The 25,807-nt window shown below is 44.9% G+C and overlaps 1 protein-coding gene across 2 annotated transcripts in view; it reads left to right on the top strand.

The window, feature by feature from the left end:
* BCL7A (BAF chromatin remodeling complex subunit BCL7A) overlaps window positions 1-25,807 on the top strand; it is a 124,451-nt gene that overhangs the window by 79,122 nt on the left and 19,522 nt on the right. For both annotated transcript variants that reach the window (XM_086942980.1, XM_086942979.1), the window contains exon 3: window positions 22,531-22,627. In XM_086942980.1, the coding sequence (XP_086799106.1) occupies window positions 22,531-22,627 (97 nt within the window). The remainder of the gene's footprint in view (window positions 1-22,530; window positions 22,628-25,807) is intronic.

The raw sequence follows: 25,807 nt of genomic DNA, 5'->3' as shown, positions 1-25,807 counted from the left end.
ACATTCTAGTCTCCCCAGAGCGTAGCAGCTCCAGTGCTGAGACATCCGACTGTGAGCAAATTCTTACCACTCTCTGTAAATCTGTACTAATTGTGAATTATTAGATTTCTTTGCTGCTGTGGCCTATAAAACACTGCAGTGCCCCGGCCCTTGATAATTGCAATCCACTTTTAATAGTTGAAGTTGTAGCAGAATATGGTTTGATATTTAAAGCAGTTCCCCTGCCCCCAGCCAGAAGTATTTCAGGAAACGCAATATGTGCGCAAACCTCTCAGGTACATCTGGGACTCGCCTGATATCTAGCAGGACTGCACTGTGCAGGTCATTTTGATCTGTGAACTTTGACCTTTTTCTTACAGGTTCCCTCACTCGAAAGAAGCCACACACTTTTTTGTTAGGATTAAGTATGTTGATAAAGCTCACTTTTTGGAGGAAACCAGTTGGAGGCTGTGGTTTAGAATAGGGTTGTTTAGTCTCCTGTAATGTATTGTGGATCTGCTCATATACTTTCCATAAACTACATTGACACCTTCTTCACCAAGAACGGCAGCCTAGTCAGTACTAAAGTGACCATATTCCTAAAGCGGGTTGAATCTTCCAAAGAACATGATAGTTTGCCCTTAAAGTGACATCCAGACAAATACTTGCAGAATGTATGCAGTGTAAGCACATTGCTGCCTTGCACATCTGCGTGCATTTAGGAACATGTTATTTTCTAGTGTACAGTACCCCTGAGGGATGGTTTGGTGAAACAAGCAGTATTCTTCTGTGGTTCATGAACACACCTTAAGAGGTGTTCTAAAATCCCCTCTAAGGTGATGTTATCAACTTGACTGCCTAAACATCCAGGTTTCAAGGAGGATCTTCTCGGATGGACCAAAGACATGAGCCGCTAGAAGACTTCCAGGGCTGCATTGACGAGACCAACAGGCTAACAGCCAAGGCCAGACCTTTTGGCTTTGCTAATGCTTGTTGCTACTCGAGACTGGCAGAGAGTCTGCCCATCGTGGAAAGTCTCACAGTACACTTGTCTTGTGCACGTTATTTTAAGTAGCAGAACTTCGTGTTCCCTAGCCGTGTATCTTGTGTGAATACTACCACCTAGTGTCTAAAGTCAGTATAACATCTTAAAAGAAAAAACATGTTCTCTGCATGGCTTTTCCTCTTCTTTTCAGCTTCGACAGTTCAGGCTTGAGGCAAGGACCCCTTCTCCCCTCTATGGATGTTAAAACAAAAAAAAAAGTTTGTTGAAGAGTACACGATCAGGACCACTGCGAACTCGTAAACAAAAAAAGTGAACTTTTCTTTTTAAATGCTGAATTACAAATACATAAATAAATACAACTTTATTGAAAGGCAATCACAGACAAGGTGGTCTGCTGGCCACAGCTGGCCATCATCTATGTGATGCCCTCCAATTGTAGTGAGTGGTAATTTGTGACCTAACACATTAATATTCATGAGGTAGATCAGATTGCTACCCACTACGATTCACATTTTTAAGAATCGACTATTAGTTCATAGGTTCATTTATCAAAAATCTTTACTAGTCACAAAAATAATTTTGTGACCAGTTATTCGTGCATCTGTTCTAAGGCCTTGTCATACAAAAGACTCACCCCTATACGTTTTTTGCAGTTTAGTAAGAGAACTGGGTTGTTCATGTTTCTTCCCCTGATGGCAGCAGTGGGAGTAGGCACTGGAAGATCAAATGTACTATTGTAACTCAACTCCTTAAATATTTGAGGAAAGAACAACTTTCCCCCAGATATTTCAGAAGGCGTATTTACTATTCTAACTCCAGTCCTGGAATCATTTGGGAAAAGTTATACATTCCCCAAGTATTTTTAGGAAGGGATAAAAAGTAGTTATTTTGAATTGCAGAAAAAGCTACCCTGAGGATGCAGCTCAGGTTAAAAAAACTAGCAATACCAGAGCAAACAAATGGTGTAAAAATAGGCTTATACTGTGCTTTCACAGTATGTTGAAAAGGACATTCAAGAAGACACAGTGTCCACTTAGGTAATAAGAAGGCAGCGCTGACTTCGTGGCCATTCAGTTCTTGACCTCGCTGCTGAGATTTCCAACAGGTGTGGTAGCCCTACTACAAATTGCTGCAACCCTAACCTAGAAGCTTGTCACCCTCGCAGACAAGTGCCAATACTGTCTCATTGAAAGTATACCAGCTCAGCTGAAAATGACAGACATTGTATAATTTAAATATACCAGACTTGTTAACAAGTTGATGACTGACCGTTAAGATTAATGATTGGGACCAGAATGTTCTACATGGAGGATGTTAGCACACACAGCTAACAGAGTTGTTTCCTGAAAGCCCTAGTGCCCCCTGAAAGGGCAGTCGCTGAAGTAATGTCGGAGCAACCCACTCAGACTGGCTTCTGAATGGTACATTTTAAAGATACGCCAAAGCCTTGCCATCAAGTGTCCTGTAAGACTGAAATAATATTAGGATTTCGACAGGCATACAAGAGGGTGAGCAAGTTTTTTGCGCTGCTCACCAGTGTGCCCCGTACTCCCTCTGGAGGGTAAAAATAGGCCTTTTTCTGAGACTTCCAGTAGATGTCAGTACTGTGCCATTGAAAACATATTAGCCCTTCTGAGTATTGCTGCAATTGTGCCATTATAGTATATCAACCCTTTCAAAATTGCTTTTCACAGCATATTATAATTCTAGGCCCATTTCGGATTGTGTCAAGATTTTGCTAGTTTAGCGTGTAGGATGCTACATTTTCTTGACAGGGTATCATGTCTCCAGAATCTGCTTATGACCCACTCTGTTCCCTGTTACTTGGTTCTGCTGCTGTCATAGTTATTTATCATAGGAGCTAGCCCTGAATATAATAAGTATACTGCTTCCGGATGAACATCCATCTTCCCGGAGCCCGGGTGCAATCTCTTATCAATCCAGTGATGTCCAATAATGGTCAGCCCTTGTTCCAAGCCTTTGTTGACATTGATGTAAATGCTACAGATTATTCCCTCGATGAAATCTCACTAACTTGTGGGCATGACTTTGGGAAGCCCTGCACATCAGAAACAGCAACACCAGACACAATCTAATTTGCAGCCTGAGATGTTTAACTTTGTTTCAGCCAAAGAAATTACTGTATCTGATCTCAGTGTCTTGTTTATGCATTGCCAAGAAGGCTAATTATGATATGCTAATGCCATGGTGGGTTTGAGGTGTATTTATAGTGTTGGAGCTGCTGAAAGATTTTCTCCTAGCACTGATTCACTACCAAAAAGTTAGCATCATGGGTGTCGCATAAATTAGCACCATGGGTGTTGCATCGCCTTGATGAGAGCTACACGTTTTACACCATTTGCTGTCCATGACTTCCCCTAAAAATTGGTATATTGGCGCATCCTCTTCTTATGGTATTAATGTTAAAATCTGGAGAATTTGTGATTCATGAACAGTCTCAACTCTCACTTCATTACTTCTACAGAAGCAACTGCACCCAAATTAGTAAGCCATTGCTCTTCCAACATCCCTTGGTCCTGAGGCAAAATCCAACATTTTACAAACAGCTTCGAAGTTATCAACTGTTGTTGCTGTGCAGAAAATTTTCAGCACCAAGAAACAGGCCCTTCTAAGCACCGTCTTAATTTCAAGTAGTAAAATCTTGCAATTAGGAAAAACCTCAAAAAACATGTGAACGGTTTTCCTAATGTTTTTGGCGCGGGCAATCAGTTCAACCCATAGGTACTCAATTGTATGTCTAAGAAAAAGGGGAGGTTGACACGTTTCACTTCTATCCAGGTTCATCAGATAGCTTGAGAATTTTTCAAACGTTTGATCTTTTAACTCATTTGTACTTTTTTGGGTATAGGTGTAAAAATCTATACATTGATCAAGAACACAGGTACTTTTTATCTCTTTGCTCTCCAATATAACCACACGGGAATGTTTGCAATTTTTTTTAGGATTAATAAGTAACTATACAGGGCTAAAAGAACTGGGCAAATGGGAGTAAGCCGCCTTGATGAGGAAGGCCCGTGACACGGTCAAATTAATAGAGTATTGCTTCCGGTGCTGTATAGATTTTATTCATACAGAAAATTCCCTATTCAGGAAACTACACACATCTCAGAAGCTGACAAAAATGGTTCCTCTGACCCCTTCAAAGGCCATCACCGCATCCCAGCAAATCATTGCAGCTATGTAAAAGAAAGAACATGGGCTGTTTTATTTGAACACTTTGTCCAGTAATACTCTGACAGATTATTGATTAATTAGTTGTACATGCATCCATGTAGGCAAAGCCCATAAACTAAAGTTCCAGTTAGTTTAGAAAGATGACACTCCAATACATAACAACATTTTGTATAATTCACTCTGATTTCCAAGTCAATTCCATAATCATTTGATTTCGGTATGCCAAAGAAAAAAATCCTTGGAGTAATATTGATTTGAACTATAGCAGACCAAGCACTAGCAGCTTCTCGCGCCAATCATGAGTAGCTTTTGCTAGGCAATGGCGTGATGGCCCTTCGCTTGTTTTGAATTTTGTGGCCAGGAACCTATGAAGTAAGGACTTGTACACTCTCCGGTCTTGGTTTTTGCTTTTATGATCCCCTTTATCGTTTGAATAATTTCTGGACGTTTAGGAGATCATGTGATTGTTTATTTATATAGTCAGCCTCGGGACCACTTACGTCAAACATGATAAAGTTGATTTCTTAATTTTCGACCTCTCTTGATTAGTCTTTCCATTAAGGCTTATCAATCATAATTTTAGTTCTCACTCTGTTGCCCTATGTTGATGGTGGCACAAATCCGCATGTATGTTTCACAAAACTTTTGTGTGTTTCAATTTTCCTTTACGGAGTCTCACACCTGGCTTGTATCGCCCCTTAGCTGGGGCAGCTGTGCGCTTAAAAAATGGAGATAACCTAACATAACAATGTTTCTACATCAAATTATTATTATTATAGCTAGGTCTACTTATATCTCACCCCGTTTTTAGACATACCAAACTAGGAGCAACTATAAAACATTTTGCCCACTAGCAAGGTATTTTTTAACTCACTTTAGCCCATTCCACTCCACTTTTGCACTACACATAGTCTTCTACAAAAGTGCTCCTACGTAAATATTGCAAGTCGCAGCACACCTCCGTTTGTAGAGAGCTGAGATGGCCCCTATGATGAAGCATGTCTCTCTGGGGAAACCCTTGTGAATGAGGAGACTCAAGAAATACATTTTTCTTTCCCGTTTGGTGTGTCCGGATGATACTGATTGGAAACCCTATCCTTGTCTTTCATCTAGGTCCTTCACCCGACACCTCAGGTTTTAAGTTCAGTATTGATTAAGGAGGGCAGACATAGCTTAAAACCTCTACCTCCCCCTTCATTTTCTGTTTTTTCTTCCTTGAAGATGCTCCGAGGTAGTCCGTTTGGTCCAGGGAATCCATCTTTCTGGATACCCTTCAGGATGCTTATTGTCTCCTTTCCTGAAACTACCATTGGGATATCCTCCAAGCCTTCTAGGTTATTATCAAGTAGATTATTGATGCTATCCCTAGTTTTGTTAAGATCAACATATATTTTTGTTGCTTGGGCCACCCATTCACTGGCCGAGACGGCATTCTCCTTGATGTTACAGCTTGTCAGGCTATTGACATAACCCCAGAAGACCCTGGTCTTGCTGGGAACCAGCAGGGAATATATAGTATTTCCATTCCTCCTCTAGTGGGTTTTGTTTTAACATCCAGGTTGTTTTTGTGTGTAGTTTCCTAGTCACTTTCAGCATACCTTCCGAGTGCGTGCTCTTCTGTGTAGGAGCTCTGCACGACAGTACTTCCTTTTGCTCTCTTTGAATTTGTTGTTGTCAAGGTAATGAGAACTGCCTTCCTTTTGTTGGCACTCTTTTTGTGGTTTGCTATATTTATGTGCTATTAAAGCTACATATAGCTTTTTAACTATTACCTCCCAATGTTTCTCAATTTCCATGGTCGGGGAAAGAGTAAGCTAGTTTCTCGTGCGAGTATCTGGCAATGCAGGCAAGCCCGGTTCAAGTCTTTTTTATTAATGGACCAACGTTGATGGAAAATATTTGGCCTGCCAGGTTGTGTTCCCTGTGTGTTATCGCACTCACGTTGACCACAATAGATATTGGATGGTGGTGACTTCCAGTTCTGTTTTGGACTTGGTAGCTTATACATCAATTTAGAAGCTTCTTGCTTAGGAAGATATAGTCCAGTGTTGAAATATTTTTGAAGGTGGGCTGTAATTTTCCGTCCACAGAGCCTTCTTGGTTGGCAGAGCCCAACTCAAATTCACTGATACAGGCTTTCAGAATGTTTCGACTACAGTCCCCTTGTTTTTTCTCAGGTTGATACATATCTTGAGTATTGAAGGCCAATATGCAATCATGTCCTTGGTGCTCATAGAAGAAAGATTTTATCAGGTCGGTGATCTTCGAGGCATTCGCTATTTTCACATCACTGTGTTGATTAAGCATGAACCCGGTTCCCCAGTTCCAAAGTCGGCAGCTCTTTGTTATGCCACATCCTGTCTAGGAGTGTCTGCCTTTTTTGGGGCTTTTATCTATGTTTCCTTCTCTCATCAACCCCCTCCCCCGTACAACCACCCTTAACCCTCTCCTACCTCTTTTTCCGTGAGAGCACGGGAAGGGCACTTCTTTAACAACAACTTATGAATGCGTGTGGTGTCGGACTGGCTTGGTTGGTTTCAGTTTCTAAGAGGTGGAATAAACCCTGTTTCATGCACTCCACCAGATTGTCACCGTTTGCAGTTTCCCTCTGTTTCTCGTGTCTCTATTGAGTCCTGGGACCATCTAGTACTGTTGTAGTAAAGTCTTTCTTTTGTGCACGGCTCAGCCTACCGCTGAGATCCCCGTTCAGACAGTTTTTTTATCTGACTCTAAGCCTTCACTCCTTGGCGCTACCATAGTTTAGGTAGCTACAAGTGCGGTAAGTGTCTTCACTATCCCTGTCAAGTGTAGCTCATCATGGGTCAAACTAACCTAAATGCGCCATTATCACCGCATTACCAGATGAAATAATTTGTCACGTAATTTGAAGTTCCACCAGGTAACCTGGATTCGCTTGAATGGCATTTTTGAAAAAAACATGCTGTCAACGCAAACATAGTAAAAGAACAAGGGGTAACCCATTATCCATCAGAACCTGGGCCTAAGTTATATCAACAACTGGTTCTGTCGGGTTGTACAATTTCTTTGTAACACTAAATACATTCTTTTGCAAGATGCCAAATTTCGTTTGAGGGAAACAAGAACCGAAAACCAAATTATAGATAAACACACATACACCAAATATGCAAAAAAGTTTTCATCTTTTACTTAGCAAAATATAATAGTAATATTGAATAATCACCTGGCTGTCCGTTATGTTCAAATATATAAGCGACTCAAGTGAATAAGTGACTCAAAGTGACAAGTGGATATAGTGAAAGTGACAAGTCAAGTGCATTATACAATTGGGTGACGAGATACTGTACATATATTTACAAGTGGCACATTTTCTGGGGAGGGGAAAAGAAAAGAGGGTCCCATTTCATCAAATAATAATGTATCACAAGCTTTGTAATTAAATTGGAATTGATTTTACAGCTTAGTGACCTGTTGAAGTATGGACAATTAGTCGTCGACGTTTCGATCCTATCTCGGGCCTAATTGAGGATATCAAAATGGGTCTTCTTCTGGACATTGGGGTAATACAGACAGCCGAATTGGAACCAGCCCTCTATCGCCTTGTGGTAGACAAAAGTTCTTTTGTGGGCCAGGAGGATTCCTGGTGTGATGAAATACGCACTCTAGAATTCTTCAATTGAGGTCGGCGGTGCCTAAAATGATTTAAAAAGCACCAAGGTCCGTGAATGACCTTGTTGACCGCGATTGGACGAAAATGCTGTGTTTAACTCAATGTAGCTGTGGGTCATGCATGGGGTCATGGACACCTCAAGGCAGAATCAATTCTGTGGGCAGGCCCAATCCAATGAAGGAGACGTGAGACGCGAGGTTACTGCCACTCACGCAAACCTGGCTCTGCACATTGATAGTGCAGTACTTGGACACTACTGCCCTCTTGTATCATGCTTGGGTTGAGTAGGTGAGGTCAGATTATGTTTTGGGGCCGTTTCCCCCGAGAGGGCTTTTTGCGAATTCGGTTGCAGGCACATCATGGATGTCATGACGCTGTGTGTGAATCACCTCGTTCTCCAGCACTTCAGTTTAGTCCCTTGCACAAGCAGTCTCCTGAACCCAACAGCTATGGGCAGTCCAGCACCCAGGCACCTCCCAGGAACACTAGCTGCGTGCCACTGCATGGTGCACCCGCCTGTGACAGTGCTGCACTTTAAAAGATCGCTTGTCTAGAGTTGGCAGGTAAGACCAAAGTTTGACAGCAGCCCGTAAGCATCCTAAGCTTTACAAGTTTGTGTGATTGTTGTCATCTCATAGAGGCCGTCCCAAGGTTTGTCAGTCTGGGGTTACTAGATTGTGTTTTAGAATCTGGTAGATTGCCTGTATGTTTTAGAGACTTACAAGAATGCAAACTTGTCAGTATGTGCTGGATGCAGTGTGCAGTGTTAGTTAAGATTCTGTGCTGTTCTCTGAAGAAAGTTCTAGTAATGCCAAAAAGAACAGTTAACGGACTGAATGCAGAACAATGTCATACATTCACCCCAGTACAGAGATCTGGGCCTAAACCCATCGTTTTGATGGATTTAACCCGGATCTCTTGACTGTGGGTGAATGTTTTGATTTGTTCTGCATTCCGTCCATCAATTGTGTGTCTTTTGCCTTTAGTAATGCCAGCATAATGACCTGTACATTAAGAAGTTTTATAGCTCTTTCGTTTAAGCACCTGCTACTGAGACCTGGGTAAAAACTGAAAGTCAGGCTGAAATAGCGATGGGTTTACTCAACCATTCATTCTTTTCCAGTCAGTATGCTGAATAGTATCTTGGTGGGGCAGACGAGGGTGCCGAGATACTGCCCCAGCCTTGACTAATAGTGAATCTATTTCTTAGGATAAATCAATTAGCAATATTTCACCTGGATTTTTAAAAAGTGTTGATGATATCTGTAGAAGAGTGATCGTGACACTGAAAGAATGGCATAAATACATTATCAAATAGAAAAATTAATCCAATACAAATACCAGTGCCTTTTTTTAATGTTTTTGTGGGAGGTCTTTGCGTGCCAGACCAAATGCGGACCCGGCCACTCCTTTAGCTATTGTCGTGACAGCTGCTCCGCTCCCGTGCTTCACTTTCATATTGCAAAAACATATTCACTTTCATATTGGCCAGTAAAAGACCCCTGTGTCTTGATATGCAGCTCTGTTCCACACTCACAAGGCCTGCTTCTGCCACATCTTCGTATTGAAGCATGTCTAGATAGTGCGGGCCATTCCCGTTGTTTCTGATGTCAAACGTTACCAAATGAATCCACGTAACCAAGAACACAATGATCCAGCACTACAATTACCAAAATAGACTAGATTCACTATTAAATGGACACCTAGAACAGGAGAAGTACCCTTAGTGGCATGGCGTCAGCAGGCGACCTTACTAATGCCGGCCATTGCTTGCCTGATGTCTCTTGTCTTTAATTAGGCAGCTCTCCTCTATAAACCAGGATGGGTGGTCCCTCAGTCTCATCTGCTCTCCAGCTGGAAGAAGGCAGCACTCCTCGGCAATAGGACATCTGCATAGGCAGCAGTGCTGCCAAGGTCGGAGTATGGATCTGACATCCAGCAGTCCGATGGTAGCCCTTATGACTTTTCGCTGTCAGCGGGATGAGGGCTATTTCATCAGATGCTTCAAGGGGTGAACATATCAGAAAACGAAAATTCTAAGAACCGAATTAGCGTGGTTACTGTTTGAAGGCCTATTCTAGACCATGAGATTGGACAAAAGAGGTACTTGTCTGAAACCAATCTCATTGCAACGGCAGACATGCCTCAGTCTAGTATCACTTAAAGTGTCACACATGGCATTCAAATGTCACGCACAAACACGCTGGAGATCCGAAGATGTCACACATGCAGAGTGAAAACTAGGCAGCTATGCATGCTTCACTAGTGCTCATACTGCAGGCTAACTTCGAGAAGACCAGCGGTTGAATACGCTGTAATCTCTTACCAGTGACAGATTATGCTCTTTACACATGCAATTCCCAAAAAAGTAGCTCCCGCTTGCACAACGTAAGGTAAATGCTAGCTAACTAAAACGCCAAGCAAACCATGTCAGTGCAAGTTATTCTTGCCGACTAAATTCTTGCGTTAACATTCTTACCCTATCACCTGATATTAACATGTATTCTTTTGTGTATACGTGTTGACAGTGCTTTGGGCCAGTTTACGCATTTACCGTAGATGTGTTCTATACTTTCGTGGACTTGTCTTTGAGTGTGCCGTATTTCTAATTATACACTAAATCAACATTTCTCACAGCACGAATTTATGCTTCCTTAGGAAACCATTCACAGCAAAGTCTGTGCTTTGAGCACTTTACATCACTATGTTGAAAACCAAGAGCTAGGTGAGAAGCAAAGTTTTCACACGTTTGCGTTTTCTGAGTCTTCAGTGGTAAATTGAGTTAATGTAGTTGATGAACGACCCATAACCCCGAGATTATCACGTAGCACACAAACTTCCTTTTTTCCTCAGATTTGTGATCTAAATACATGTGCACAATCAAAATGTTTAACTCACAATGAAGAGAGCCAATGGCTGAAGTGGGCAGAACCACTCGTCCATTATGTATGCTTTGGAGGGTGGAGGAAAAACGTAAATGACACTTGAACAATCCTGTGTATGAAGAGAGCCAACTGGAATCTGTGTGTGTCTGGGGAGAAGAGTTGTCAACCTCTACTTTTAGGCCGGAACTAAAAAACAATTCGTAGGGACTCTAACCCGTGACCTGCAGCCTGCATACAGACCTCATCAGCAAGTCATTAATAGGCCTGGGCGATAAATTCCGTTCCGCTCGCGGAATTTGGGTAATTTCGTGTTCGGTGGAGAACGCGAAATCGCCTAAAACACTGTGTTCCGCGACTTCGCGAATTTTTTTGCTTGTTCGTGTTCTCAAATGTGTGTTCGCAAGATATTTCCCCCGAGCACGCAAACAGCGATTGCGAACAGTAAATAAGCATCGCGAACAAGCAATTCTGCGCGTTCGCAGAGATGTTTTACTGTTTCGCGGAGATTTGTGGTGCACAAATTCCGCCCACCCCTAGTCATTAACCCACTGAGCGATAACTCTAAAGGCGATATTTAATGCCCGGTCAAGTGTGAATAGTTAAGTTTGTTCAGCTGTAGCTTAAAACTATGACAGCATTTCTGTTTATTATTTATTTAGTCTGTTGTTAATTGGGGCCAGACTGAATCGGGCATTTAGGTTCTTTTGTGCTGTATGTTTACAAAACTTGGATTTTGCATTCAGTTAATGTACCAAGATGTCTCTTAAACAGTGTATGTATGTTTTTGTTTTTAGAGATGGGTAATAGTGGTATGTGATGGGGTAATCTGAGCCTGTTGCTGACCGAGCGTCTAACCTGCCCACCACCCATGTGCCATGCATGTCCTATGTTGGCTGTGTTGGGCAAGGACCCACAGCAGGTGAACCTGGCTGCTATTTTCCTATTTATTCTGCCTGGGCTCAGTTCTAAGTTGCCATTTCTTGCACCCAACTGTATACAGTGCACTGTGACAGGAGCGTAATAGGGAAACCAGCTGCTAACATTAAGTTGTTGGTGTCAATAAAGTGGGTGCCCGCCAAGAAATGGATGCTAGATAGGATCGAGATTTTTTACATTTAATTTCGGCTGTCCCAAAGCAGGAGATTTATTTTGTTTGCGTTCCGTGGCACGTGTGTTCTGTATTTATTTTGGGCTTTCGTGCTTCAGTCGTGGCATTTATACTTCATACTTCCTGGAGCATGTTTTAGGACTTTATTTAATTTCAATTTTACGACAACGCCCTTAGCTGTGTGATTCTTTTTTTAAATAAAGTTGTTCAGTTTTACATAATATCTTCTCAATTAATAAACTATAAAAACGGTCAATACTTTTTGCCCCTCTAAAACAGCTGCCATACCCTGTGTGTTTCTAAATGTCAACAGTAGTATTTCTTGTACACCTGTAATGAATTGCAAACCTTGGAAAAGGAAATCTCAAAATTGCAGCTGTGCCTCCTTACACCCTCACCTAAGATACATTGCCATAAATTATGACAGGTTTCCATGTGTTTGTTATAACTTTAATTTTTTGCCACACATTTCCATTCCACTCCTCAATGTTCAACAACAAACCACATTATTAATTCAACTCAGCAACACAATTACACAACATACATCTAAATCATACCACAGAATTCCACATCAAGCCACAAAATTAAACGGCACACCACATAATTAAACTCCACTACATACCACACAACACAAAATACCAATCCACATATTTACACACCACACTAAATTCCACATATTTACTACCCACATCATTCCACTGCACAACAGGTCACATAATCCCACTACACAAATCCACTCCACACCACACTATTTGTCTATCTGTTTTTTCCAGCTCTCACCACATCTATCCATCATGCCACATAATTCCACTACACAAATCCAATCCACTGAATTCCAGAACTAACAGTTCCAGTCCAACCCACATAATTCCACTCCACACCACACACATCCACTGCAAAACAAAATACAAGGGTAAATGACATTGCGAGATACAGCACAGTGGTTGAGAGAGAACTCGCTACAATTCAATGCTGATAAAACCAAGATTCTCTACTGTGCAGTAGGGAAGGCTTCTACTGTACTTCTTTTGAATTTTTGGTCATTATCTACAGCTAACCCACTGACTCCCGTCGAGGGTACGAAATCTGGGAATCCTGTTTATTAATAAGTTGACGCTCGAATCACAGGTCAATAAAACTGTGAGGAGTTGCTTTGCTATTATTAGAGTCCTTCGGAAAATTCTTCCGGTCTTGCCAGCCCAAGCTCGAGCATTGGTAGTACAAAGCACCATCTTAAGTAGACTGGCCTATTGCACTACCTTGCTGCTGGAATCCCCGATATATTTAATAGAGAGGCTCCAAAGGATCCAAGCAATAGCAGCCAAATTAGCCTTGGGGAGGTCAAGACGCTCATCTACCTCTTTGGCTCTATTGGAGCTGCATTGGCTCCCTATACTGCAAAGAGTCAAGTCTAAATCCCTCAGCATAGTTTTCAAGGCCCTGCATGGGTCTGGACCGAAACTAATGCAGAAGAAATGGTCCTGGTAGGAGCCTTCGCTCGTCCTCAGCTAGAATGTTGAAGGTGCCAAGATTTAAAAAAAAAAAGAAAAAATCAGGAGGTAGAGCCTTTAGTACCTCTGCTGCCCGATTATGGAACAATCTTCCACTGAAGTTGACACAACTGAAGGATCTCCTTTCATTCAGGAAAAGATTAAAAACTTGGCTCTTCCCTAGCGTATTATCTGGTTATTCTGACAAAACTCCGTAGCATTAGTCATGCTGTGCACCCATATGTTAGCGCCAGGATGCCTGCTAGGTGATAGTGCGCTTTACAAGTGTTGAAAATAAATAGATTAAATTTACAGCGCCAATAGCTTTAACTCACAAATGCGAGACCTATTGCATTGCAAATGCTTGTTCTCTATCTCACGTTGTCCCTCTCTGTTTTAACAACCTAGTGTCGGTGGCCAGGAGTGGACCAGAATCTGGGACTAGCGAGGCCACGTATGACGAAGGCGCTTTTGGGCCCCATGTTAGCCAGGCAGCTGGGCATCCGGTCTGTAGGTGTCTCAGGTTACGGGTCGGAGAAGGGGACAATTTTCCAAGAGGCGAGTCCAGGGAGGACATTCTGTCAGTAGCATTCTGGCTCGCTGAGGCATAGAGCAGTTGTGAGGTTGTTGACAGTCTGATTTTGGAGAGGTTAAATAGGCAGTGAAAGTGAAGAAGGTTCAAAAGTTTCCTTTTGGAGTTGACCCTGATCGAGCAGGCGTGGACGGTCCGGGAAATGAGAATCAAGCTGCGGCATGGCTTTCTGCGCAATGGCCGAAAGAACGTAAATGGTTGTAACCTTGACCGCTTTGGGGAACAGTTTCCCCTCCAATATAGGGTTCAACAGAGACTATTATGAGCAGCTGGAGTTGGTCTGTTAAAGAGGAACACAATTAGATGGTCATCTTGCTTGGGTTCGGAAACTACTTTCTGTTTAAGTCCATGTCCTAGCTTATCCTGTCCATGCTTGAAAGTACACAACTGCAGCTTTAAAATAAGAAATGATAGTTAGCGTTCTCCCCTGCCTTTCCTGCGTAGGCCTTTTATGGAAGACAACCCAGCACTTTGTTATGAATTGATGAGCCCAATTAAACCAGCCACTAAATGCAGGTCACACCTTACTGAACACCAGCCTGGTGAAAAAAAAAAAGAAAACAGTAGAAATTAATATTGAAAAACCGAACATCTGGCAGCTACTGACCTGTACTGCCAACCACACCACGTAAACAAATATCTATTAGATATGGTAAAATGCACGACCACACTATTGTATCTAATGTCCTCGTAAATTAACTTTAACAAGAACTGTAGCAGTTAACGTATATCACATGCATGGTGTTAGATTCACCACTTCATTGAAATGCTCTCCATCGTGACCGCTTCACTTTTTACAGTGATACATTTAATCTCTTGTCCCTCTTACTTATTTGCATGTGATATATATGTATTATCTGCATGTAAATGTTTGAACGGGGGGCGTGGCTTGGATGCCGAGGAGGTAGGCAGCGTGAGCTCGGAGCTCCGCGCCCGATCCCGAATATCATCCTGATTATCCGTGCGGATTCCAGTAAAACTGGGATAATCCATAATCTGAAGTCATCGCGGAAGCTACGGCGCTCAGAGTGGACGACCTGGAGCTGTTCCTTGTCCTGAAATTCGACTTTGAAGACCAGCACCGGGTGTGATGCCGTCGATCTAAGATGGCGCCCTGAGGCCTGGACAAAGCAACGACGGGGGCACGAGGCCTGATTCTCCTGCTGATCTATTACTGGCAGTGTTTACTGAACCGGAGGGCCCCTCTTGACCTTCTCGGCGGGCACGGGTGATCTCTCCTCACGCTGGTGCGAGCTGTTGGGAAACGCGACCACAATTACGTTCGCCGACGAAGTCCTAACATGGCGGCGGCTTTGTGACGACGGTCCCGATTATCCGAGCACAATCTGGCACCTTGAGGCTCAGCGGCAGCAGTGGACCCCCGGGAACTGAACCATCTAGTGCGGTCGGAGCAGAGTCCAATGCCCTGAGGACATCCTAGGTCCCTGATCCTATTGCCCGGGGAGCTATCCAGTGGCAGAGTTCTGCAGTGCGGAGACAGTGTGGGGGACAAAGGGACCCTAAGGGCCGCTAACAGCTGCAGCCAAGATGGTGAAACCAAAAGGGAAGGGGGACGGAGCGACTGATACAGAGGTGGTGGATGGAGCGGATCGCGACCAGTCTGCTCTCCAGCGCATGCAGGACCGTATACTGGAGGCCATCACGACCACGAAAGATGCCCTGCAGCAGGACATCGCCCAGGTGGCGACGGGCTTGGGTCTCCTGAAAGCGGATCATGATAAACTTAAGGACAGAGTCAAGTCTATGGAGATCACTGTTCAGGAATTGGCCCCGGACCACGCAGCTGTGAAAGCGCAGATGGCGGATGCTCTAGATAGGCTGAAGGTGTTGGAGAGGAGGGCCGAGGATGCGGAAAACAGGAGTAGGCGCAATAATGTTCGCCTCGTGGGCCTACCGGTGGTAAAAATTGAGGGCGACGATATGGTGGGCTACCTCGACAACTGGCTACGCACTGAGGTGGCACCAGAAGGACCATCTCCTTTCTTCTCCCTGGAACGGGCCCACAGGGTTCCGGCTCGACCTCCGGCCCCGGGCCTGCCGCCTCGCCCAGTGGTGTTCAAGTTGCTCCATTACAGGGACCGGGACTGGCTACTGCAGAGGGCGAGGGAAGCGGGACCCTTTCAAGTTGACAACAACAGAGTCACCATGTTCCCGGACTACACTTTTGAGACTCAAAGACTCAGGGCCAACTTCTTGTCCCTCAAGCGTGAGCTCCGTGGAGAGGGCATAAAATACTCCCTGCTCTTCCCAGCGAAGCTGAGAGTTGTGGTGGATGAAAAGTCGCTTTTTTTCGCGACCTCAGCGGATGCTTGGGCCTGGTGGGACACCTATAGAGCTGGAACGGACGGAGCTAAGGCCAGGGCGGAGGAGGCTAGAGAGACACAGCCGATCAGGAAGTCGCAACAGATTCGTAAAAATCGCCGGAGAACTGGAAAACCATCCATGTCACAGACAGAGACAGAGAGGAAGGCGGCCCTATAGGCGGTTGTGGACCTATCTAGCACGACCAGAAGCCAGTCCGGGAAGGGCACGGACTCTGACGAGCAGGGCACGGGGTCGGAGACGGGGCTCTCGGAATTTGGTGGAGCCAAAGGCCCTATAGTGACACCGCAGACATCTGGGGAGATAGTCGAAGCATGAACCGCTGGACTGGAGGAGCGGCCTACTGGTCGGACACTGGGGCGCTGTTCCCGTGAGCGCAGCTTACTGTTGTATGGGATTTCGTGAGTCTATTATGGGGGGATCATGGGGCGGGATATGCGGGATTGATTTGCTTTAACGAACTCTCTCGACATCGGTCCGCGCCCGCCTGGCCCTTACGGTCATCGCAGTGGAGACTGCGAATACTAGTGCCTTCCTTTGAGGGGATAGTTGGTTGTGATAGTTTGGATGGGTTTGCTTCCAATTGCGGGGGGGCCTGTCCTGGGGGGGTGGGGACCGAGAGTAGTTGGGGACGCTCAGGTTGTTTTTGGGGGTTGGGGGGTTCACTTGTTTGGAGTGGGAGGGGGGGCAGTACGTTGTTGGCAAATGCGCATGGCCAATGGCTTTTATTGTTCTGTCTGTATGTGCAAGAGGGCATGGCTAGTACGGGGGCTTTGAAATGTGTGACCTGGAATGTGCGGGGTCTCCATACCATGGTGCGTAGACACACGGTTCACGCATATCTAAAGCGTAGGGGTGTGCATATAGCTTTCCTACAAGAGACGCATCTCACCAAGCAGGAGGGGATTGCACTGCAAAGAAGGTGGAGGGGGCAGCTGTTTAACACGACATATTCGGCATTTGCGAGGGGGACATTGATTTGGATACGGGCGGGGGTCCCTTTCCAGGTCACTAAGACGGTGGGGGACCCAGAGGGTAGGTTTGTGGCGGTGGAGGGGAGACTCCGGGGCCGGGTGGGATCTCTCTGCAGTGTGTATGCCCCAAATGTAGATTTGCCCGCTTTTCTAACGACACTCTCGGGCAAACTGGTGAGTTATTTGGCAGGGCCGATGCTCATGGGGGGGGATTTTAACTCGGTGGTGGATATTGATTTGGATAGATCTCATCCCCCGCTGCACACATCCCCAGTACACAGGGTAGCGAAGCGCAGACTGGAATGGCAGGAGAGTTGGGACCTGGGGGACGCCTGGAGAACACTACACCCCACCACAAGGGACTACTCCTTTCATTCACATTTACATGACCTGCATGTTAGACTGGATGCGTTTCTGTGCTCGTCACATATGCTCTCAACAGTGGGTAGCGCGGAGTATTTGGCTCGCACGATGTCGGACCACAACCCTTTATTGTTGTCCCTGAACTGGATGGTGGAAATCAACTGTGTGCCAACATGGCGGCTGCAACCTGATACCTTAGATGACTTGCTCTTTAGGGAGGCCTTGGGGGAGCGAATAGCGCGTTACTTTGAGGAGAATAGTGGCTCCGCCTCTACTAGAGCTGTGGAGTGGGACGCGTTTAAGGTGGTGGTCAGGGGTCACTGCATTGGGAACACTGCAGGGGCTCGTAAAACTTTGCTAGATGATCTCGAGAAGGCGGAGAGTCGATTGAGGGAGAAGGAGAGGGAACGCCCGAATCACCCCGAGCTTCAGGAGGGGGTTAGTGGCGCCAGAGAAGCGCTAGAGGTGGAGTTGGAGCGGCTGCGTAGCTTCGACCATAAGGCGTATATGACGAAGGCGCATGCGGAAGGTGATAAGGCGGGGTCGATGCTGGCGTGGCTTGCCAACCCGATCAGGCGGGGCGCGCCGATCATGGCGATTCATGCGGAAGGAGGGGGGGGGGGCTTTGCCACACCCAAGCCGGGATTCTGGATCGGTTTCGGGCGTACTACGAGGGTTTGTATGAGAGCGGACAGACGGGCGGGGCGGACGAGCTGGGCACCTTTCTCGAAGGGTTGCAGCTACCACAATTGGAGGACTCGGAAGCAGAGAAGCTGGGTCGGCCTATAACGATCGGGGAGATAGGGAGTGCAGTGAAGCAGATGGCTAGAAATAAGACTCCGGGGCTCGACGGTCTCCCGATAGTTTTATAGCAAATACTCAGAGTATCTGGCTCCACAACTGCAATTGGTTTACAATGAAGCGCAATCACGAGGTAGGCTCCCGAGCTCCATGTGCGAGGCCCTTATGATCCCATTGTTAAAGCCTGGCAGAGAGGGTGCTGCCCTTTCGTCCTACCGTCCGTTGTCTATGCTCACGACGGATTATAAGATCCTGAGCAAAATCCTGGCAAATAGATTATTGACCCACATGACCGGTCTGATTCATAAGGATCAATGCGGCTTTATCCCGACACGTAACACTACCCACAATATCCGCAGGCTTACAAGGCTGATGGGGGCCCAGTGGTCGGAAGCCACTGCTCCATTCGTGCTCTCTATAGATATCGAGAAGGCCTTCGATAGTCTTGAATGGGACTATCTGTATGAGGTGATGAGACGTTTCGGGCTGGGGGACGGGTATATCAACTGGACCAAAGTCCTATATACGGAAGCCACAGCTAGAGTCAGAGTGGGTTCATTGATATCGAAGCAATATCTGGTACGACGAGGCACTAGGCAGGGGTGCTCCATTTCTCCCCTCTTGTTCGCTTTGGCAATGGAACCTTTTGCAGCGGAAGCCAGGTCTGGCCGCCATTATACGGGGCTGATATACAGGGACAGGCCGCATGTCATCTCGTATGCGGACGACCTACTGATGTTCTTGGCTGATGCGGAGGCAGAGTTACTGGGGGCGAGACGTATGTTGGAGCTGTTCGGGCGGCTGTCGGGCTTGAGGGTCAATTGGCCCAAATCTTGTCTATTCCCTCTGAGACAGGGAGAGCCGTGCCCTCTCACGGCGCAGGAACTCCGATGAGAACCGCATCGTCTGCATTATCTCGGCGTTTACATCTACCATACCCCAACGGATATGCTGGATGGCAATATTAATCGCTGTATTACTGCCCTGAGAGGGTGTATGGATTTCTGGGCCACTCTTCCACTCTCACTGGCTGGTCGGGTCTCCCTGCTTAAGATGGTGGCTCTGCCCAGGCTGTTGTATTACTTTAGGACTCTTCCGGTATGGGTTTCCGGGCTCCGTCTTTCGATGCCTGAGATCATTGACCATAGCGTTTCTCTGGGGCACGGGCAGGCGACGAATCGCGCTGGATACCCTCTTGCAACCCAAGGATGAGGGAGGTATGGCGGTGCCCGATTTCGAAGGCTATTATCTGGCGGCTCAGCTGCAGACTTTCACTCAGGAGGTCGCGAGGGTGTATCGAGGCCCGGAGCATTCTAGAGATGAGGGCACCCCGCGGCATGTGCTGGCATACATCACGCTGCATCAGAAGCTCTTGGTTAGAGATTTGACAGTGGAGGAACAAACGTTCAGACTTTGCTGGAACCGGGCGCGCAAACGAGCAGGTGTCCGCCATATGTATGCTCAGGAAATTCCGCTGGGAATGGTTACAGCCCTGCCTTATGGTGGGGACTGGTCGCGATTACTAGGCTGGGAAGAGGCTGGGGTTCAAATGCTGGGCGACTTGTATGAGGATGGTGCGTTGCTTCCGTTTCAGGAGTTGCAGGAGCGGTTCGACCTCCTGCGAGGAGATTACTTGTTACATGCGGCGGTAACAGGCGCCATGCAAGATCACTGGGGAGAGGGTTTGCAGGAACGTGCGACATCCATGGCGTGCCAATATACGATGATGGCAGCCGGGACCTTTAAGGCGGTAACCTGCCTGTACTCCAGAATGTTGCGGGAGGCCTTGCAGCCGCTCGCAGCTTTGAAAGCTAAATGGGAGTTGGACCTCCAAATGGATATCCCTGATACAACTTGGGGTCAATTGCTGCGAAGGGCGCGGAAAAGCTCAAGGAACGCTAGGTTCCAGCTCATACACTTTTATATTATTCATCGGGCATACCTCACGCCGGGGAAAATACGACAGTACTTTGGGGTGGAACAGGCGGCCTGTCCCAGGTGTAACACAGTTGGGGCAGATCTGGGTCACATGCTGTGGGACTGCCCTGCCTTGGGGGAATACTGGCAGGAAGTTGGGAGGGCCCTGAATAATGCTACAGATAGGGAAATACAGTACACCAAAGCAGTGGGGGTCCTACATTGGTTTCCACACACATCTAAAAATAAAAATACCAGCCGATTTATAGATTTGGGGCTGATCCTGGCAAAGAGGGAAATAACGAGGAATTGGAAGTCAAAAGTGGGACCCACGTATAAACGGTGGTATGGTGAATGTCTGAGGTGGGCAGCCTGTGAAAGCACTTTGAGGTACCAGATGGCTAGGAGGACTGATGATGAGAAAGCCATGGAGAGGGCAACAGCGTGGGAAATGATGGTGCAGGCGCTCCGGGATGATAATGATGAGGAGGAAGGAGAGGAGGAGGACTCGGTAGCAGCTGACCCCACCAGCACACCTAGGAACACACCTTAGTGAATGTATAGGACCTCCTTGCACACACCAGACCTTATTTCAGACTGGGATTATCACGCAGCGCTGCCACGGGGGGGGGGGGGGGGGAGTTCGGGACTGTAAGAAGTTGGGGGGAGGGTGGTTGATGGGGGTGGGGGAGGGGCGAAAATTACAAAAGCAGCCCACTTCTTCCTGTCAATGTGACCACGGACATTGAATTATGCAGCAGGGAATGGACTCAGCACGATGGCAGCTTAGTCTTCTTTCTGGAGACGTGCCTGGTATGGTGGGGGGAGTAAATTGATAATGTGCCTTCCTGCTATGTTTAATGGATATGCCATAATGATATTGTCTGTGCATTTATTTTGGTGCTGCAATAAAAACGATGTTACAAAAAAAAAATGTAAATGTTTGAACAGATGCCTTCTTTATGAGCAACAAAGATCCACGTTTATTCTTTTGGATAGCCTAACATTCTGAATCGTGGAAGAAGTGGTGATGGACTCAAAATAAAGGAGTTAAATATCTTTTTGATGTGGTCATTGCACCGGCACATAACAGCACTCCAATAACTCACTGTTTGGTGTGTGGCCACAAGGCATTTCGGGATATTTTGTTATCAAATATGCATTTGTGTCTTTCATGTCGATCAATATATTTCCGTTTTTCTTTCTGATGCATCAATGGTTGATTGCCACAAATACTTTGAACTAAAATTGGCAGTATTTCACTAGGCGTTATATAAAATGCTACTGAGTTAAGCATCTGGTGCAAACGCCTATTTAAACTGTAAGTCACAAGTAGGGGTGTGCAAAATTTTCAGATTAACCTTGAATGTGAATCCGTCCTTTAGCGCTATATTTTAGCGCACAATGTGTCAATTTTTGGTGCAAGGATGCATTTAAACAAACGTACCACAAGCAACAGCCACTCATGTTCTGCGGTTCGTGGTAAATGCTAACTGCAAATCCGCATAATTACGTGAAGTGGGATAGCATCATTTTGAGATATTTTCATATCAGGCACCTTCCAAAAATTATGCAAATGACACCTGCATATTTTGAATTTTGCCCTGGCCTTGTCACAACATTGATTTGGGTACACTGAGATTTGCACTCTTCTCAGACTTATAATATAAGTTTCATCAGGTTGACCTAATACCATCTGTTACTTACAGCAATTCAAGTGTGCATGTTGGCTGTCACAAGCATTATATAAGCACTACAATATTATTGCTACTATTGGAAACTGCTTAATGAAGCTGCTCATAAATCAAGAGGTAAAATAAAGACATATGAAATACTGTGATCATTAAATTTAAATTTTTGCTTTAGGAAGAAACTTTTGTGTGCACTTTTGCTGTATCCTTTTTGGTTAATCTCAGTAACAGTCTAGTGTTGCATCAGTGGGAGAAGTACATCGAACGTTTAGAGTTGGTGGCCTGTGCTGTAGACATTAATAGCTTTCACTGTCCTCTCAGCAATAATGTGTCCTGAGCCCAAAGTGCCCCAGGAGGAGTAGAACGAATAGTTATCAGCCATTAACTCCCAAAAGCATATGTGTGAAAAAGGACTTTTGTCATCTCAGAAGGCTCTGAATGCAGACAGTAATTAATGTCTCCATTACAGGTAAAAGCTAAAGAGGACAACAGACAATGTTTTAGTGAAATATTTGTTTCTATCTTGATATATTACAGAAGAACAAGAATAAAAAGAAGCCCAAAGACGAAAAATGTGGCTCTGAGGTCACTACTCCAGAGAACAGCTCCTCCCCAGGCATGATGGACATGCATGGTAAGTGTAGGTGGTAACAAAGGGGCCTTTGGGCAGGACGGTGGCTACTTCTATGATTGATGAATTATTTGTCTATACCTGTTGCTGTTTTCAGTGCTAATGAGTAAGCCTTAGGCTGCTAAATCTGCTGTGGTTTAGGGCTAAACGTAAATCTGAACTGGGCAAGTGAGTTGTGGATGGCGGCAAGTTTATTTCAGTAAAATGGGCTGGTAGAATTGAATTAGGAGATGGTAAACTGTGCTAGTAACAAAGTAAAAGCAATCAGGTGGTTATCAAGCATACGATAAACTAAATCTACACAACAATTGAATTATGTTAAGTTGTGAGTTTGAGAGCTCAGTAGATTAATGCACCGGCTGCAGATTTGCATGAGACCTGCATGGTTTGTATTCTGTTTGATTACCTCTTTTGGATCACAGAGGGTGAGTTACCAGCTTGGTGATTTAGCTAGCCACTTTCAATGGAAGACTATGCGGGAAATTCCTATTTTATATTTAGTGGTGAAATCTTAAGCAAGAAACACGGTCTATAGTAGCAGCAATGTTACATTATGTCACGGATGGCAGAGCGGTCACTCAGAACGATGATGAGTGATTATAGGATGCTTCATTGAGAAAGCAATGACCTTACATTACATTATTATTATTTACAACTAAGTGCATACAGTATTGTACAATTCATGAAGGTCTTTGTTGTATGCTATTGTGGGGCAATGGGTTCAGGTTGAAGGAAGCGCATTGGTGTTGGGGGATTCGTGACTGTTCTGAATTTCGATTCAGTACCAGTGGGCCATCAGGACTGACTTTAAAGTGATGATGTAGAATCTAGTTTGAAGTTCAATTAAATATTGTAGAGGAGAGCTGGAAGACGTGCCATTGCATGTGTGCTTTGGCTTAAATATTATTTCAACCCTACCTGGCGGCCAAGAGGTGGAACTCCCTCCCCACCCACCTCCGCCTGACCCAAGACCACCTCTCCTTCAGGAAGCAACTCAAGACCTGGCTGTTCGAGCAGTAGCGGATTCCCCTCCCCCAAGCGCCTTGAGACCCTCCGGGTGAGTAGCGCGCTATACAAATGCTATGATTGATTGATCGACACTTCAAGATATACACTAGTGATGTTCAAATTCACGCCCGCTTGGAGAAGAACCAGACAAGTGTTGCAGAGCATCTTGATTGCTTCCACCACTGGATGAAGTGCATCTTCCTCTGCCTGAATGAAGCACAGACCTAGTGATAGAGCGTTGGCCCCTGAATCACTTCCATTCTAATTGCCAGATCTCACTGTTGCACCTCAAATCAATGCAATGGTCTAAAAATGTCAATGTCCCCCTGGCTCTTCTTTAGGAAATCCTCTTGTTCTAGACTTAATATTGGAGTTGGTTTGTTGGGCTACTGCAGTGTCCTGTATGCACAACTTCCCCCACAAAAATTCCTCCGCAAACTACAGGCGGTCCATAACCAGGTGACCAGATTCTGCCTGAATGTATCAGATTAGTTTTCAACTGAACTCTGTCCATAAAAGAGGGGCTACTTAGGGACAATGGATCTTTGATTAGTCCTACGTGTGGTTAGACTTTAACTCTCAGCAGCAGTTCATCTCCGTCATCAAGTCCTCTGCTTCCAAACTGAGTGCTCTGAAGTAGCCATTAGCAACACGTGTCTCTGTAATAACAAAGTTTGAAGGACAAGACTTGGACAGAGGTGCAGGAATGGAAAGGAAGTGATGGTTAGCAGACCACCCTGTTAATGTAGAGACCTACTTGAGAGGTAGGGTGGTGAGGGGGCATACACTGGTTTAAAGAGCAACATGACTAGTCTGTAGAGTACTCTATTAATCTAGCAAATAGCTGGTCCTATGGCGGCAGGGTATGGGTTTGTGTTTAGGGAGATTGAAAAGCCAGGGATAACAAGGTTGATTACTTTCTCCTTTTTAGACATTGATTTCTTTGTACAACAAAGAATCAAGTGACATGGTTGTGTTCTAAGTGTAGGCTGGTTTCAGTGTCATATGTCTAGTTCTATTCGTTCTTCAATTCTTGTTTAAACTAAATTCATATGGGCAGTTTTCTCTTTTGTGTTGTAATCAGTTCGCTTATATCCTTGGATATCATAAAAAAAATGATCTACCCTGTGCGACCACGAGGTGCCCTTACCAGGCAATTGATAAGATAGACGTATCACTCTTATATTTTTTTAATTTCGTTATTTAAAGTATTTCTATAGTGCAGACTTGTCCACAGGGCAGTGGAGCAGTTTAGATATAACATGGTCACCTAAGACCATTACAAAAAGAATGGTTGTAGAAATAATGGATTCCAAGGGGAGGAATTGGTCAAGGAGCCACTCTGAAATGGCTGAGTTTGCCACTTTACATATCTTTTCATTCATTTATTTATCATTTTATTATTTGTCAACATATTCATAGTTTTCTTCCCGGGGTACGCATGATCAAGACCATTATTTTTTAATCAGTTCAACAATCTCCGTATGGTTTAATCTTCACAAAAGTCTATTCACATTTTGTCAAACGAATTGATAAGTCATTACTCACGGCAAATATGTGATTTTCAAACCTTTTACCATGCCATGATAACTTATTTCGGGTTGATCTCAAACGGTCTTGATGTTAAAACTACATTGAAAGCAGCTAATAGGACTTTGGAAATGGCTTGCGCTTACAAAAAATTGTCACACTTATAAAGCCTGGGATACACTCTTTAAAGTGTATCTCTTCCCTTCACAGCCAACAAACTCTTTTCTGCCCACCAGTTAGTCCCCATAAATGACACTCGTAATTTAATAAATTGCATTTGCAAAACTTCAAACTAATTAAATGTTAATTTTCTACTTTTACTATCTTATTTTAATACTTCCATGATCAGTTCTTTGACTCGGGCCCAGAGGGCAATTTTCCATTGTGTTAAGGTAGATGTATGTAGTGTGTTGAATGCAGTGGGATATGGAATTATCATTGCTATGACCTTTACATTTGCAGGAGTCAGTATCTACCCACAGGACTGGAATGGGCCCCAGGAGTGGGGGGCACAGACTTGCTTTTAGTGGTCTACTTATTTCTCTGGGACCCGCAAGTGCTGCATCTTTTTCTATTCTAGAAAGGTCTTTAAGAAAGTGTTATAAAAAGTATCTATTATGTGTCCCCAGCTGTGCTTGAGTATAT

Source organism: Lissotriton vulgaris, chromosome 11, assembly GCF_964263255.1.
Source record: "Lissotriton vulgaris chromosome 11, aLisVul1.2, whole genome shotgun sequence".
NCBI classification, from domain to species: domain Eukaryota; kingdom Metazoa; phylum Chordata; class Amphibia; order Caudata; family Salamandridae; genus Lissotriton; species Lissotriton vulgaris.
This window is presented reverse-complemented; position numbering and strand designations above follow the sequence as displayed.